General features: G+C 45.7%; 1 protein-coding gene across 1 annotated transcript; it reads left to right on the top strand.

Moving 5' to 3' along the window:
• Positions 1 to 772: 772 nt before the first annotated feature.
• LOC124665935 (probable potassium transporter 3) lies at positions 773 to 17,024 on the top strand. The gene is made up of 8 exons (XM_047203291.1): positions 773 to 1,277; positions 1,404 to 1,429; positions 1,566 to 1,590; positions 1,621 to 1,884; positions 2,110 to 2,162; positions 15,315 to 15,432; positions 15,554 to 15,808; positions 15,892 to 17,024. The coding sequence occupies exons 1-8, from the start codon at positions 773 to 775 to the stop codon at positions 17,022 to 17,024; spliced, it is 2,379 nt and encodes a 792-aa protein (XP_047059247.1).
• The last annotated feature ends 402 nt before the right edge of the window (positions 17,025 to 17,426 follow it).

Genomic DNA, 17,426 nt, shown 5'->3' with positions numbered 1-17,426 from the left:
GCTTTTGATCTCGAGTTTCCATCACCGATCTAACCACATGATTGACGATCATTAAACCTGCTTCTGACATGTTTGTGTCATGAACAATCGTAGTGAAATTTCATCTTCAAGTGAATTATTTTTTCTGATAGCTGCTCGTAAGTAAATATTTCCTCCGTTCCAAATAAGTTCCTCCCTCCGAATCATCATGGCTGCCGCCGAAATGAATGAATAGACACACTAATGTATCTACATATTATGGATTATTAAGCGACAAATATTATAGATCTGATAGAGTACTTAACTTTATATAGATACTGATATATCTGCATGAGTCACATATTTTAGGATGGAGGTAGTACATCCAGTAATGATCGAGTTTACATTATATGTGCTCATGTATTTTTCCTTGCTGGGGATGTGCTAATGTTGACGTGTTAAATTTGTCCGGCCTTCTGGTTTCGAATGTGTTCTGCTGGTATCATCTGCAAAAGGACGAACAAGAACATCCGAATATCCGATGGATGGAAGGGATAATCATGACTACCACGGCCGTTATATTCTTCATGGAATCCTGCGATCGGGGATACCTGAGCCTGAGCATGGCATACCACGAAGAACTAGCTCACACATCTTAGTTATTAGTACTAGCTATTTTCCACCGCTAATTCCTAACACCCTCGCTAAAAATAGCTTACGACAGAGTCAGACAGCGTAGCTCCGACTCAAGCTGAACTTGTAATTAAGCAGCCGATTCCAGCGATATCTGTTCGCTAATGAGTTGACTCGATGGATGCTGCAGCGCCACTGGAGATCCTACTACAAGCACGTGCTGCTTCTCGCGTACCAGAGCTGCGGCGTGGTGTATGGCGACCTGAGCACGTCGCCTCTGTACGTGTACAAGAGCACATTCTCCGGCTCGCTCCGGCGCTTCGAGGACGAGGAGACCATCTTCGGCGTCTTCTCCCTCGTCTTCTGGACCATCACCCTCATCCCTCTTCTCAAGTACGTCTTCATCGTCCTCAGCGCCGACGACAACGGCGAAGGGGGCACGTTCGCGCTCTACTCACTACTGGTACGGCATGCCAAGTTCAGCCTGATGCCCAACCAGCAGGCCGCCGACGAGGAGCTCTCCACCTACTACAAGCCAGGCTACTCGGCGCAGGATACGCCCATCCTGAGGGCGCTTAGGCACTTCCTCGAGAAGCACAGCAAGTCGCGCACGTTCCTGCTCCTCATGGTCCTCTTCGGCGCCTCGCTGGTCATCGGTGATGGCGTCCTCACGCCGGCCATGTCCGGTGCGTGCCCGAAATTTGCTTGCTCCACAATATTTCAGTTTGCTAGCTAGATGCTGCCTGCTGCTATCTAGTTTCATGATTTCAACGATTGCTGACCTTGGCGGATATTGTACGTGTATGTCCCAGTGCTCTCGTCCTTCTCTGGATTGCAAGTCCATTGCCATGCTTTGACAAACGGTGAGCGTTTGCGTGCAATTTTATCCATCCGGTCATTTTTAATTGACTCGAATTTAGTACAAAAAAAGTACAAAGCTGTACTAAATCTGAGTCAATTAAAAAATACCGGAGGGAGTACTTCTTGGAGCAATTAACCGTCACTGCTAATTTGCTGCAAAAAAAAGAGCAGGTGAGGTGGTGATCATGTCATGCATTGTGCTGGTGTGCCTCTTCACCCTGCAGCAGTGGGGGACGCAGCGCGTCGCCTTCTTGTTCGCGCCTGTCGTGATCGTCTGGCTCCTCTGCTTGGGAGGGATCGGCATCTACAACATCGTCGTGTGGAACCCCAGGGTTTTCTACGCGCTCTCTCCGACGTACCTTGTCAGGTTCTTCCTAAGGACCGGCAAAGAAGGCTGGATTGCACTTGGAGGAGTGCTACTCTCCATGACAGGTATTCCATCCGTTCTAAATTAAGTCACCCATTTTTCCCCAAAATTAACGGTATTAAATCGTGTCTGGATGATACATACATATATCTAAACTAAATTTGACCAAAGCTGGGTCAGTTAATGTGGAACAAATGCAGTACTATAAACAAACATGGACCGACTTATTTTTGTTTTGTTTTATTAAACTGAAATGATCACTATCAATTTGTACATTTCTATATATGCAGGCACAGAAGCTATGTTTGCAGATCTGGGTCACTTCACAGCCACATCCATAAGGGTACATCCGCATGCATGCCTCCTAAGCTTATATTTGTTACCTTTCCAGTATATTTTTATCATAACGGCAGTGTCATGGTATTTAAGGATTCAGCTCCGTTAAGAGGTATTACCTCTGTTCTAAAGTAGAAGCCTTACATTTCGGAATGGAGTAATATTATAATGAACCATGTCTTGTATTTATTAGATTAGTTGTGACCTTTCCGTGAGTCGCCCAAGTTGCTCCTACGGCGGCGGCCGGGTGAAATCCTAACCGCCACACCTTTCTCATCCCTTTTTTGGTCTACCTTGAAGATGGAGGAGGAAGCCAGCAGGCAAATCGTCTTCGGCAGACAACGCTGACGCGCTAGTCTACTGGCGCATTAGGAGTCCTCGTGGCTGGCGCATTGCAATGGCCTTGAACGTCATGCACATTGGCGGAGTTTGGACGTTGGGGCAGCAACTCCAGGTCTTCTGGATGGTAGATGTGCCACTGTGGCTGCAGGGGCCAGGTGGCAGCAGAGCGTGGAGTCGACAACAATGAGGGTCACATAGGGGAGACTGTTCGATCTCTTCTTTGCGGCGACGGTGAACCTTATTTGTTCCAGTTTGTTGGCAACGAAAACGGTCGCAAATCTTTCCAATCCCTGGCTAGAGGAAATTTGCAGCCTTTCGTGGCTTGCTCGATCTGATCGGATGCGGGCTACCTTCGGCTCACGCATGCATTGGCTGTGTTGCTCTCGGCGGCGGGATCATAGACTTAGTCTCTAAGGAGTGCGACCGACGTCGATGGGTTTCGTCCTCCGATTTGAGGTACCCCTCGGTTCATGGGTTGGAGTGCTCTACATAGCCCATAAAGGCGCCCGTGCGTTGCGCGCGAGGCTCGGCTCCTAATCCCCTGCCGTAGCAAGACCAAGAGAGCGAGTCCCGACATCGGGCGTGTCTGTCGCGGCAGTGCTGGTCCGAGCACCAAAACCCTTCTTCGGCGCCATGGTTGATGACGATGCAACCGAAGAAGATGCCGATGACGTTGTCGCCGATGCGGACGCCGATGCTCAGGAAGTTGTTCTTGATGACGAAAGTTGTCGAAGCCGAAAGATGAGCTCCCCCTACCTAGCGCACCAGATGTCGCGTCTCGCCTACACTGACATCGGGGATGATCACACCCCCGTTTTGTTCAGTAGTGGGCACGAAGGCATTCAAACCTCAATGCCGCCTTAGGAATCTGCTAAGACGGGCAAAGAGCACACACGAGCATTTTTTACCCAGGTTCGGGCCACCCTTTGGGTAACAACCCTACGTCCTGCTTTGGTGGATTATCTAGGGTGGATAGTGTACAAGATGATGAACACTCTGGTGGTGGGAGAACGCTTTCAGTAGCTTATACACCTCCGGGGCTTCCTCTTTCTCACGTATGATCTCCTCAACACAGCTCTGGTTCTCTCATTTCTAACAACTAAGTTCTTCTCTTCTCGAATGGCTCACTTGAATTGGCCGAACCTCTCTTCTCGAATGGCTCACTTGAATTGGCCGAACCTCTCCTACGCCGGTGAGGCGCCTCCTTTTATACCACAAGGGACCACCACAATGGCTAGTCCAAGCACTGCCTAAGGGCTTTTCCGGAATCAATTCAATTGAGGCCACACGGCCGTCGGGCAGATGGGCGGTGCCGGTGCCCAATAGATGGCCACGAGCGGTACGCTAACACACTCGATGGCGGCGTGACAATTCGGGAAGCGAGCTGCCACCTTTGTCTGCCTACGCCATGATGGCACATAGGGACGCATGCGTGTCGCTTGTTCCCAAGGTTAAGGCTAAGTTGACCTTCGTTCTCGGGCCGCTCTTGGCCTAGGAGAGGTGATATTCTGGTCCTTCTAGGGGCAATCTAGGCCACAGCTTGGCCTGGTTGCCCGGATCCGTCGCTCCTCAGCATCTTTCCGGGGGTGCCCCGGGAGGATGGCCAGGGTTGCTCCTCGATCCCTTTGTCATGTTCTTCTTGTCCGTTGGCTTGGATTGGCCTTGTACAATAGTGCTTGTCCACCACAAGGGTGCCTACGGTAAGGGCAAGATTCAGTAGTATCACACGCAACTTGTCACAATTCGTACATGCTAAGTGCACGCCAAATCATTTCTTGTGTAGCACACTTTACGCCTTAGCCTTGTCACCGGCTAAATCTCCGACCAGTGGGCCCAGGCCCATGCGCCACGACGTAACCTGGAAGACCCCCAGTCTCATTACGCTCACAATCATCTCTTCCGGGATCACCACGTACGAAGAGGAGCACCGGCGGTGAACTGCTAAGTCTGGTATGACGGCGGCTGGACTAGAATGGATGCATTAGAGTTCCCAATACATGGATGTGGTTTCACCGTCTTTGTCGCATGCTACCACCTCCACTATATATAGGGGAGGAAGTGTGGAACCTAATCTAGTCAGTGTGAGTCGAACCCGCTGACACAATCCTACTCCGGCTCTGGTCCAACCTAGCCGACTAACTTTTAGTTGGATCACACCCGACTCGCTCCTTACTCTTAAGTGTGCGACCCCACAGGATCGCGATAGTCAGACACGGTTGGAGTTCGACGACAACCGATCAATTGACAGTGGCTCCTAGAAGAACATGCCAACTACCAAGTACCATAGAGTCAGGGTGACAAATCTTTCCAATGTGACCTTCGTTCAAGTAAATCTATCCTCAAGATATACCTTGCCAAGCTATATGTGAGTTAAGTCACCCATTGAATAGCTCAATTCTCTTCTTGATTCATAATATGCCGTTCATCCAACTAACTCTTAATCGTCCGCCTCAGTTAACACTTTACCGGATCGTACATGGCATGCTTCCAAATCATATCATCTAAGAGAGCCTACAGAATATCTCCCTAGTTGAAGGGGAAATATCCCATCTTGGTTATCCACATCACAGAGCTTGATTCCCAAACGGCCCGAACTCTACCTTTATAATTTCCTTATCACGAAATAATGCTTGATAGAACCTAAGTCGGCCAATCCACAACCCGGACCGTGCGATATCCTCATGTCTAAGTATTCCATTGAGACATACAAATGACGACTAAGTATTCCATTATAACTGTGTTGTATCTCAATATGGGTTAGTCTGACTCATTAAATAGTTTAGCCAAATCTGTATAAGTTAGATTGGCATCATCATGCCCATGACAGGTGGAGCCGAGTCACTAGACGACTTTCACATTAGTCTAAGTTGTGTGCCCATCACAACCTCGATGAAAAAGCACAATATAGTATGAACAACATTAATATATAGTTCCACAACCTAATCGCATATTCAACGGTACATATAATATGTTCATGCAAGGAAAACTTAATAACTTCATGAATACATTGGGAATTTGGTGCCCACAAGTATAGGGGATTGCTGAAATCTTTGATTGGAAGTATTACCCAAATTTATAGTTCGACTAAACCACACATGTATATCAATAAAATCACAAAGCAAGTGGTAATTTTATAGTAGTTGATTCAAAGTAGTAAAAGAAAATAGTAAATAACATCAGCAGATTTCCAGTTTTCACCGGAAAAAGTAATGTAAAACTTTCAGTGGCTAAAAGCATAGGCATGAGGAAGCAATTGGGTAATGTATGGATGGTATTGATCATGTAATGTAATCCAACTAACACGGCACTCATCTCTAGTTCAGTTGTGTATAGGTGCGTGATCCAAATATAGTTTACTAACTAAGAGAATTTGCATATCATCTTTTGTCCTGCTTGCCCATTTCACCGAGGCTAACTTGGAACTACAAGCAATTAAGGTCTACCCTTTTGAATAGACTGGAACAAAGTATTAAGATTCATGAACACACATAACCCTTAATATTATTACAGCTTCCCCTTTCCCCACCTGTCACCTTAGGGATTCGCAGGGTCAACATAATAACAAGTAATACACCTTGCAGATAAATACCAACCTCATATATATGATAAAGAAATATAGGTTCAGTACTAAAATCATGTCACTCGGGCCCTAGTAACAAGCATTAGACATAACAAAGGTGTACCAACACTCATACATGAATATCTTCAAGACGGGCACCTAAAATCTCGATACATATGGAGGATTACATGACCAATCTCATCCAAAACCCATCCACCTCTTAAGCCTACAGAACTACTCACTTATGGTGATGGAGAGTGAGTCCATGATGGTTGGTGATGATGTCGGTGGCGATGATGATGAAGAGGCCCTCAAAATCCCTCTCCCCGACATGAAGAGCAGGATCAATCTGACCCCCGAAATGAAGATCGTGGTCTTGGTGGCGCTCTGTTTCGTGAAACGTCATCTCCCTCCAGGGGGTAGGTTTTTAGGGTATATAAGGCACCACGCGAAAGGGGGGAGACGATACGACGACCGAGGGCCGAACGGGCCTAGGTGGCGCGCCCAAAGAGTTAGGGGGCAGCACCTGGCCTCATTCGGGTCTCGTGGCTCCCCTCTCGTGATCCAACGCTCCAGGTCTCTTCTTTTGGTGAAAAACTTCCATGGTATATTTTCACGATTTTATTTCCGACGAAAACTTGACAAAAAGGAGACTTTGCGAAAAACAACATCAGATTCAGGAGTTTTTATCCAAGTATGGTGATATTCCGGAGTAATTCATTAAGCAAAGTTCTTGGAAAAGTAGATACATTTGGGATGTATCAACTCCCCCAAGTTTAGCTTGTTGTTTGTCCTCAAACAAATCAAACGTAGTGTAACAGCGATAAAAGACTTTAACATGACAAGTATTCGATACATAGCTTCACAAATGAATGACAAAGTGTTACTAAATATGCACTATGTTCATGTTCCTCTATCTATGCGTGGTGTAAAAGAGGTACTATATGGCAACACTATTTGGACAAGATTAATTGGTAGTAGAAAAAAGTAAAGTTATAGCATTTCATTTGATTGAATCATGAGCAAGGTTGTTGAGACATTTTGATTCCTTCAATTGTTGACTAGTAATTTCATCATACTTGCATTGCAAAACCAAATAATGGGAGATGTCGTGTCCTTCCAGTCGTTTAACATTCAGACTCTCATAGAGGACTCATACGCGAGTAAGAAGCTAGTATTTTTGGTTGACCGTAAGGTGGAATGTCAAGGTAGGTGTTTTGCTTATTAGCTTTAACACCTTATGAGTGGAAGGGGTGCATCCCTTTTTAGAATAAAAGTGTAAGTCAGCGGGCACTTCTTAGTTTTAGCCCTTTCTGTCTTCAAAGTAGCAAACTCATTGGGTACTATTTCTTCTCCTTATTTCCTCACTTTTTTCTTTATTTTCTCAATCTCTCTTTTTTCACTCTTCTAATTTTAGGATGCTCTTTGCTGAAACTTTCACCATGATTAGGCATGGCTTTTGTTAGCGGCCCATTGCTCTTCTCTCACGAGTAGCACAATGAGATACCTCCATGCCGCCTGTACAAAGGACCAAAGGAGATGTGTATCTCTACTATAGGCCATCCATAGCGGCACAACATGTACAACAGACGGCGAGCATCCTCCTAACTCTCTCTCACATTTTTCTCTTAATCTTTTTCTTTATTTTCCTTCTCTTTTTGCTTTTCTCTTTTTCTTTTCATTCTCTACGATGTGGTTCAATGGTTCAGGGCTAAAAACAAAAATTGTTGGTCAACCAAATATACTATCAACCGACTTATATAGGTTTCAAAGTGAGTTCCGCCATTTAAAGGGCTGGAGTGTCACACCGACATCAACCTTCATATTTTAAAGACACATAGGAATATAATTCATCATTGAATATGTGCCAAGTCCACAATACGAAGTATGATGGGACGCGTATAATTTACTCAAAACCACTATCTCTCAATCATGTATAAATAGATTCCTCAATAATATCTCACTTGCATCATAAATAGAGAGGAGAACACGAAAATAGTAGACATCTAATATCACTTTCCCAAGTATTAATGAAACTATGCACAAGTATTTGCTATCGTTAAATTCCATACATGAATATAGCAAAGGTGTCATACCTCTTTTATCGATCCTCACATATAGTTTCACGGTCGTTGGTCTTCCTCTCCCAGCTAGAACTGTGCAACAAGCTCAAATATAGAATTACGAGATTTAAACTTGGTTCACTCAAAGCATCTCATTATTACATTAGCAACCTTAAAAATATGATTACAATAAGGTGTATCATGTGCCTGGGATCCATATAGAAGTATAGAATTTATTTGGGACCAATAGAAAATTCAATTGGCCACTTTTAGTGATGAAAAACAAAATATGTCAATAAATTCCAGCAGCTATGCAACCCTTTTTAGTCCCACTTAAAAATCCCAGGAATTTTTGCCAATTTGTTATGAGTATGGGATGAAAAGTTTTAAATTCCAGCGAAAATTTCAGCCCAATCAGAGTTACATGCCAGGAATTAAAAATCAAACGGTGAAGACTAGCATGCAGAAATCTGCAACTCCTTTTTCTATTTTAGAAGCAAAACATAAATATTTTGTGTTTTTGAAGTTTTGGAGTTGTAAAAAAAACAAAGATGCAACAAGCATGCAAAATAAGCAAAACAAACCTTTTTGGTTTTTCAGATTTTTGTTTGAAACGAAAGCAAAATGCAAAAACTAGAAAGCGAAAATCTTTTTGGGGTTTTAAGGTTTTCGTTCGCAAGAAATCAAAATGAAAAAAATAGAAAGTGGAATTCTTTTTAGGTTTTTCAAATGGTGAACTAAACAAAAACTACAATGCAAAAAAACTGAATAGAAACTAGCATGACAATATACAATAGAGAAAGGCAAAGGACACATACTCCCCCAAGCTTGGGGCGAAGCTAGTAGCCGGGATGGTCGGAGCCGGGCCCCCAACCGTGCAATCCATCATCGAAGAAGGGTCCTAGCTGCCCCCACTGTGAAGAAGCATCTTCATTCCCCCATTGGGAAGAAGATCCTTCCCTAGGCTGGTAGTAGGGCGCGGCAGGTGCGAACCCCCAGGCATCCGGTGCAGGCGGTGCTTGCCACTCTTGCTTAGGCGGTGCTTGCCACTCTTGCTGAGGTGGTGCAGGCACGTACCACTCATGCTGCTGTGGTGCTGGCTCATACCACTCCGCTTGTGGATGCACAGGTACCTCCTCCAACTCCTCCTGATGAGGAGGCTCAGGGGCTTCCTCGGGCCATGTGTCGTCCTGTGAAGTCGCGGGAGCCAACTCACACTCATGTTCCTCTTGCTTGATGATCCATTTGTTTGATAACCCGTCAAAACAATCAAGGCGAGGAAGCACATTGCAAGCAAAAACACCTTGCTTAACCATATACTTATACTTAAAGAAATCTTTCCACCACACTCCAACAAGAATATCCATGTTAATCAACAAGCTAGCATCCAACAAATTGGATTCTAAGATTTCAGTTCCAATGTTACGTAATCCCCTTTCTTCTTTAATGTGCTAATAGACCATAGTGGCAATGGCACATGCATAGATTTAAAGAAGTAAAAGAAAACAGTAAATAACCTCATATATCTGATAAAGAAATATAGGTTCAGTACTGAAATCATGTCACTCGGGCCCTAGTAACAAGCATTAAACATAGCAAAGGTGTACCAACACTCATACATGAATATCTTCAAGACGAACACCTAAAATCTCGATACATATGGAGGATTACATGGTCAATCTCATCCAAAACCCATCCACCTCTTAAGCCTACAGAGAACTACTCACTCATGGTGATGGAGACTGAGTCCATGATGGTTGGTGATGATGTCCATGGCGGTGATGATGAAGAAGCCCTATAAATCCCTCTCCCCGGGGTGGAGAGCAGGATCAATCTAACTCCCGAAATGAAGATCGTGGTCTTGGCGGCACTTTGTTTCGCGCCCTCCAAGGGGGTAGGTTTTTAGGGTATATAAGGTACCACGTGAAGGGGGGAGGTGAGACTACGACCGAGGGCCGAACATGCCTGGGTGGCACGCCCAAAGAGTTAGGGCGCGCCACCTGGCCTCGTTCGGGCCTGGTGGTTCCCCTCTCGTGATAAACTTTCGTGGTATTTTCCCCGATTTTATTTCCTGCGAAAACTTGAAAAAAAGGATACTTTGCTAAAACCAACATCAGATTCAACAATTTTTATCCAAGTATGGTGAGATTCTGGAGTAATTCATTAAGCAAAGTGCTTGGAAAAGTAGATACATTTGGGATGTATCAGAATTACATCATACACAAGATTGCCTCTAGGGCATATTCTGAACACATGGGATGGTAGTTGGTGAGATCTACGGTTTTACTTGTCGATTAGGGAATGGAGGGAGAAATGGGGAGTGTGTGTAGAAGTGGTGGACCATAGTGGATGAGATCTAGGGTTTGAGTGGGAGTCATACGGTGGAATGAATGAGGGGTGGAGACTGGGACAAGGGTTTCCATGTATTTATATAGACAATGGGACTAGGAAGTGGGGTTTAGGGTTTGTTTTATAGTTCCTAGAACAAAGGCAATCAACTATGTGGATCCCATTTGAACATGGGGTCCATAATGATTCATCCTAAAGGATAGGCTCTGCTCTATGTTGCTGGGCCATGCTTGGCTGCGAGACATTGTTGAACAATCAGTAGGAAGTGCTTGACCACTCTACATCACTCAATCCACTTTTAACATTCCTTTGAATGGACAACACACATCTATAATGCCCCTACTGTCACTCGAGCGCGGCATAAAAAAGAATTTCTACCGTATGCGAGCTAGCACAACACTATAAATTATGTGTCGGTATGTAGTTGTCACGATGCATAAACATTTGCCTCCTTGGTAGCCACTGAGAAATAGCATCGGCTGGCCAGAAAACTCTTTTAGGTACTATTCGCTTGTGTCATCCAAAAAAATCTGTCGAGTATGGGGGAATTTGTGTATTGTCCAAGGTGACTCACATGGTTGTCGTAGATATCAACTCTACATGGATGGATCGCCGACATCAAATGATCGAGGTTGATGTTGGCCATCTACAGGGGCTGCTCAACAAGATGTTGCACTCACATGGTTCCAGCTATGTGGCTATGTAATTTCATTGATGCCTACAAGTGCACGTCTTCTATGGTTCTAGTTTCAAATTAAAAGCTAGTATCAAACCACGGAGTGGTCTTTATGCCCCTCGTTATGGTTTTATAAAAGTGTACCCGCAAGTTATCCTCGATCCCAAGTAAGGGTGTGTTGAAGTGTTTGTGTTGAGAGCAAAGCAATGTTAAAAGAAAGCAAGTACAAAGTGCAAATAGTGATTAAGTGATGTAAATAGTAATGAAACTACAACATGGCTAAAATTATTCTCAGGGTGCTGGAGAATCACCACTAGCATTAATAGAATATGATTAAGATGTAGTATGTCTTATTTGTATGCGTCTGCATGCACAAAGACCCACATAAAGGTGTGCCCAGAAGTCTCCCTCATCACACCCCTCCTTACCATAGCTAGTCCTCCATAGCAAGCAACATGAGTACACTAGAAATTAAGGGTCTACCCATGGTTACGGATATACACTATTGGGTATCCATGATTTATCGTTAATACATGGCTAATGCTGGCGATGAATCATCTCCCAGTTGCGCACCAAACACTAACCAGACACAGCGATAACTTCCTTCAACTCCCCGGGGGCCGAAATACTATGCAATCGATGTTCACACAATATAATTGAGTAAATTTACTACATACTTATACAAGTAAACAAAATATAATCTTTATTTCAATTCATGGTTACGCAACGGTTTCTCCACCTCCCGAAGAACAAAGGGAACGAGGCAAACAAAATCATCAAAATAATGATATAAATGGAGTATGAAGGATTAAACGAGTACAAATGCAAATCCACACTACGGTTAGGAATTACAACAAGATGGATGAAAGGTGATGACGATGTAGATGATGATGAATATCGATGTCAGAGCCTACAAGATCCAATCTATAGTGGAGATGAATGCCCTTCTGCGGGTTACCCCTCTAGATCCCGTCAGGAGGTGAGGTTTTTCTGTTATGTGGCTTCTCTGTATGTCTAACTTCTAATCCGATCGCATAGGGTGAAAGTATATAAGAAGCAGGTTCCAACGGTGTCTGGTACGGCGGCGGGTACGGCAGGCCCCCGTCGTAATGTTGGTCATTAAACTAGCCGGAGGTGGAGTTCAATGAATTTGCTCCCTCGCTTGGATAATTGTAAGAAAGGTATTTATTGCTTTAGATCAACATGTTTTTGTCAAAAAACAATTTCTCTAATTGATTTTTTTTCCATCATCCTCTTTATTTGAGGGATCCTAGTAAACAAACATAATAGGTGCACGCGAGCATGCTAAAATAAAAAAATTCCTAACACTACTGATGCAAAAAAAAAAAATCTTAAGACAGAACATGATGCAAAATGCAATCACCATCCATCAAGACCATACTATGCAGTTGTGCAATGATGGATCACGAGGTAGTGGCAGCATAGATCCACCTCGATTACGTGGCACACTCTAAGTGTTTGGTCTCGAGTCCCAAGGGTGAATGCTCTAGGTAAGACCTTCATTGGTTGAAACTAGCAATGTTGTCCTTTACACGACATTTCCTTATTGCACACATTGCCTAAAGTTTTTTCAGATTTCTCTTTGGGTGGAAAACCATGATTTGGTATTTCGTTTGTCATTACTTTCTTGAAAGCTTACTTGTTGGTGTACCTCTCATGTTGGTCGTTGATGCTAAAGTTTGTTGTAGATGTTTTCTTGGTCTTTTTTAAATGAATAAATTGGTTGTGTGCATACTTGATGTTTTAAGAGAAACTCTAGTAGATCCCATAAATCGTAACCTGTTAAGGCACGAGTACATGTCGTGGTAAACACATTTATGCACTTGCGCGGGCCGTGACAATTCAGATCCCGTAAATCAAGACTATAAAACAGAATATTCGCATATTCTGTTTTATAGTTTTGGTTTATGACATCTAATTGGTTGCCGCAGACTTCAAACCAAAACCGTAAACATCAAATTCGACAATATGACATCAAATTGAACAAAACAAATGAATATTTTAGACATCACAACTGACAATAATCATCCAAATTACAATGCTCCTCAAATCACATTACAACCATAGTTCAAACCAAATATTAAACAAATAATGAATGGTTCCGGGGCCAAATAAAATTTTCACCTCACACACAAATAAATAGGAAATGAAATGAATGAAGGAGGAACACCAATTTATGTCATGTATCTACCACTGGTGATCGATGAGATCAAGGTTGAGCTGTGTATGTGTGGCCGAATCTTGAATTACCCGATGTGTCTCAAGAAATGCTTGACTGCGAGGGTTTCTTTGTGGTTCCAGACGGCTACTAACATTGTCATAGAAGAACTTCAAGTTTAACCCTCTCTACTCTGTGATGATCATATTATGAAGAATCACACAACATTTCATGATATTGTTGAGGGTTTTTGTCCCAAAAACGAGTTGAACCTTGTATAATGACAATCCGAGCTTTCTAAAGACCAAAAGCTCTTTCAATGTCCTTTCGGAATGCTTCTTGCCTTGGCAAAGTGAGCTTATTTGGGTGGGGGGGGGGGTGGATGGTATTCACAATCATTGCCCAATCTAGATAGACACCGCTGGCAAGATAGTAGCACATGGTGTATTCATGCCCATTGATTTTGTAGTTGCAAGCCAGAGCATCTCCACTAGCGAACAAATAGGATCTATGCAAGATATTGATTTCATTGAGTGATCTCCGCAATCCAAAGAAGCAATGCCAAATCCACAAGTCTGTTGAGGCCATGGCCTCAAGCACAATGGTGGCATCACAACCTTTACTGCAATACTCACCATGTCATGCCATCGGCAGTTGTTCCATCTCCGATGCATACAATCAACACTCATGATCATTCCTGGCCACTCTCTCTTTTCATTCATTGCCATCAACCTTTGTATATCGTCTTTGTTTGGAGATCGAAGATACAACAAACCAAACACATGAATCATCACTTTGCCAAACATCCAAACATCTTCAATGGTTGTATCTTCACCAGTGCGTGGATGCCATATGCAAGCATATGCATACCTGCTGAGATTTCTTAATAGAGGTAAACCCCCTATGGAGCCGGCACCGTTTCACATGCGAGTAAAATATCGAGCATTGGCCTCGCAAGCTTTGACTATGCTGACGAACAAACTACGGCCCGTCCGGTACCTTCTACGAAAAAGATGTGGCGGGTATGTCGGTACCTCGGCAAGTAGTCTTTCATGGGTGCGGCGTGGCTGAGTGCTCGGTTCCGCTTGATGAAAACGTGTCCAGCCACTGGTACGCACTCGCTTGTTAACGTTGAAACTATCTTGAAGCTCCTTCGCAGCAAGGATGAGGATCATATGTTCGGTGTCATCGTCGTTGAGAAAATTGTCGAGGTCTGAATCGTTTGAAGACTATGAGTCCTCAGAAAGAAATTACAAGCTCAAAATTGAATCCAGCGGAATAGGTCGAACTCCAAGAACAAGCACAAACCATACCTTACGGAGGTGGGTCGATGCGGTCGATTCCGGCGGCGGAAATGCCCAAGGCGAAAGAAGGAGCTCCAGAGAGGTCGAATCCGGTGGCCAAGGTCAAGGGTGCAGCCGAATGGAAGCCCCGCGACACATCCCTGTCCGCCAGTGAAGAGTCTTCCGCCGTGGAAGAAGCATGGCCAACCCGCGAGATTTGACCTTCTACCGATGCGGCGGGGTGCGGGGCATTCACGAGCAGTGGGGCATGGTCATTGTGGCCGAGATAGATGGCGTGATGCAGCGGCGGCATCACAATGGAAGGAAGAGGCGAGGAAGAAAGAAGGCGGAGGAGGGGATGGGAAAATTCAGCACGCCAACTGGCTCCGCACGGATAGAGGTCGTGCTCGATTTGGCCACGCAACACTCGAATGCCCAGTTCGGGCGAGGAGTTTTTTTCTGACCCGTGTAAAAAAAAACTATATTTCGTGCATGTTGATGGGGTCTGATCTACACGTCTTTTTTTCACGACAACTGAAAACTATCGGTTATTTTACAGTTTAGGTAAATTTAGGAGATCTGCTTGAATTGTTCTAACTAGATCCTGACGTGATATTGGCAGAGAGCTGGATGTAATTGATAGTTTCTATATACCGTTTATCTAAAAAGTATCATGAACCATCGATGTCATGTACGTGTCATTAACAGGTAGCCTTTGTTGGCCTGATCTATCCGTGCTTGGTGCTGCAGTACATGGGGCAGGCGGCCTTCCTGTCCAAAACTCCAGACTGCGACATCCACTTCATATTCTTCCAGTCCATACCCAGTAATTAAAATGCCTATTCACCATGAAAACAGTTAAATCACACAAGCTATATAAGCAAGTTGATTTTTTGCATTACGAGGGGATGTGACCAAACGACGACGTGAATGAAATTTTGCTGCAGGGACCTTGTTCTGGCCGGTGTTGGTGATCGCGACGCTAGCGGCGATCGTGGGAAGCCAGGCAGTGATCTCGGCCACCTTCTCCATCGTGCGGCAGTGCACTGCACTGGGCTGCTTCCCGCGTGTCAAGATCGTCCACACGTCCAACCGCATCCACGGTCAGATCTATAGCCCCGAGATCAACTGGATCCTCATGCTCGTGTGTCTCGCCGTCACGGTCGGCTTCCGCGACACCATGCTCATCGGTAACGCGTACGGTAAGTAACGCCAACGTACGGGCCTCGCATTGAGTACATTTGTTTGGCTGAGAATGAAAGGCTCTAGCTCTATTTGAATGCAGGAATGGCGTGCGCCGGTGTGATGGTGGTGACCACGCTCCTCATGTCGATGGTGATCGTCTTTGTGTGGCAACAGGGCTTCATCCTGGCGACGCTCTTCCTGTTGGCCTTTGGCGTCGTGGAGGCGGCGTACCTGTCGGCGGCCCTGATGAAGGTGCCACAGGGCGGGTGGCTGCCGCTGGCACTGTCACTCGTGTTCGTGGCTATCATGTACGTGTGGCACTACGGCACGCGATTAAAGCACACGTTCGACGTGCAGAACAAGGTGTCCCTGAGGTGGATCCACGCGCTGGGTCCCAGCCTCGGCATCGTGCGCGTGCCCGGCATCGGCCTCATCTACAGCGAGCTCGCCACCGGCGTGCCGGCAGTGTTCTCGCACTTCGTCACCAACCTTCCGGCGTTCCACCAGGTGCTCGTCTTCGTGTGCGTCAAGGCCGTGCCCATCCCACACGTCCGGCCGGAGGAGCGGCACCTGGTGGGCCGCGTCGGCCCGCGCGACTTCCACATGTACCGCTGCGTCGTCCGGTACGGCTACAAGGACGTGCTCGGCGACGACAGCGACTTCGAGAACGACCTCGTGCTCCGCATCGCCGAGTTTGTGCAGATGGAGGCAGCCGAGGCCGCCGAGAACGCCAACCGCAACAGCGACGGCGCCGCGTCGGTTGAGGGCAGGATGACCGTGATCACGCGCCCAAGCGACCTCGCACGTACGGGGCTCCTGGTACGGGAGCCATTAATGGACGGTGAGGAGAGCGTGGTGGTGCGCGCGGCCACGGCTGCCGCGGACGTGCACAAGTCGGATACGCTCCAGTCGCTGCAAAACATGTACGAGCCCGAGTCGCCGGGGTTTGCCAACCAACGTCGTGTCCGGTTCGAGATCTCGGAGATGGCGGGCGAGTACGTGGACCCGAGGGTGAAGGAGGAGCTGAGCGTGATCGTGGAGGCCAAGCACGCCGGCGTGGCATACATCATGGGGCACTCGTACATCAAGGCAAGGAAGAGCTCCAACGTGTTTAAGAAGTTCGCCATCGATGTGGCATACAACTTCCTCCGGAAAAACAGCAGGGGCCCCGCCGTGGCGCTCAACATACCGCATATCAGCCTCATCGAAGTAGGCATGATCTACTATGTATAAGATTGATTGTTTAATTAAATAAATAAATCTATATCTTTTTTTTTAGAAACACGGTACAAACGTAGACGCTCACATACACGCACACACACCCCTATGAACGCACACACGCACATCCTACCCCTATGAGCACCTCCGGAAGACTGAGCTGGCGGATTGGATCTTGAAATTGACGAAGTCACCACAGGCGCCTCGCTGACGGGAACGTCGCCTCCCACTGAATGAATATTCCGCCTTTATGAGACACACAGATGTCAAACCTGCGATTTGAACTCTGGTGGGCTCGGGGTACAACCACCCACCTAACCACCCAACCTCAGGTTGGTTCTCTCAAATAAATCTATATCTTTACTATTACACTAGCACAATTGCCTGTGTGTTGCACCGAGTGAACTAACTTAACAG

This window comes from Lolium rigidum, chromosome 6, assembly GCF_022539505.1.
Source record: "Lolium rigidum isolate FL_2022 chromosome 6, APGP_CSIRO_Lrig_0.1, whole genome shotgun sequence".
Lineage (NCBI taxonomy): Eukaryota > Viridiplantae > Streptophyta > Magnoliopsida > Poales > Poaceae > Lolium > Lolium rigidum.
The sequence above is the reverse complement of the archived record's forward strand: the minus strand, read 5'-3'. Positions and strand labels throughout refer to the sequence as shown.

Excerpts from the sequence above, each read along its gene's own strand:
- LOC124665935 (XM_047203291.1), top strand. The coding sequence starts at position 773 with ATGCTGCAGCGCCACTGGAGATCCTACTACAAGCACGTGCTGCTTCTC. Across the intron at positions 1,278-1,403 it reads CCTCACGCCGGCCATGTCCG|TGCTCTCGTCCTTCTCTGGA; the intron begins GTGCGTGCCCGA and ends TGTATGTCCCAG. Across the intron at positions 1,885-2,109 it reads AGTGCTACTCTCCATGACAG|GCACAGAAGCTATGTTTGCA; the intron begins GTATTCCATCCG and ends CTATATATGCAG.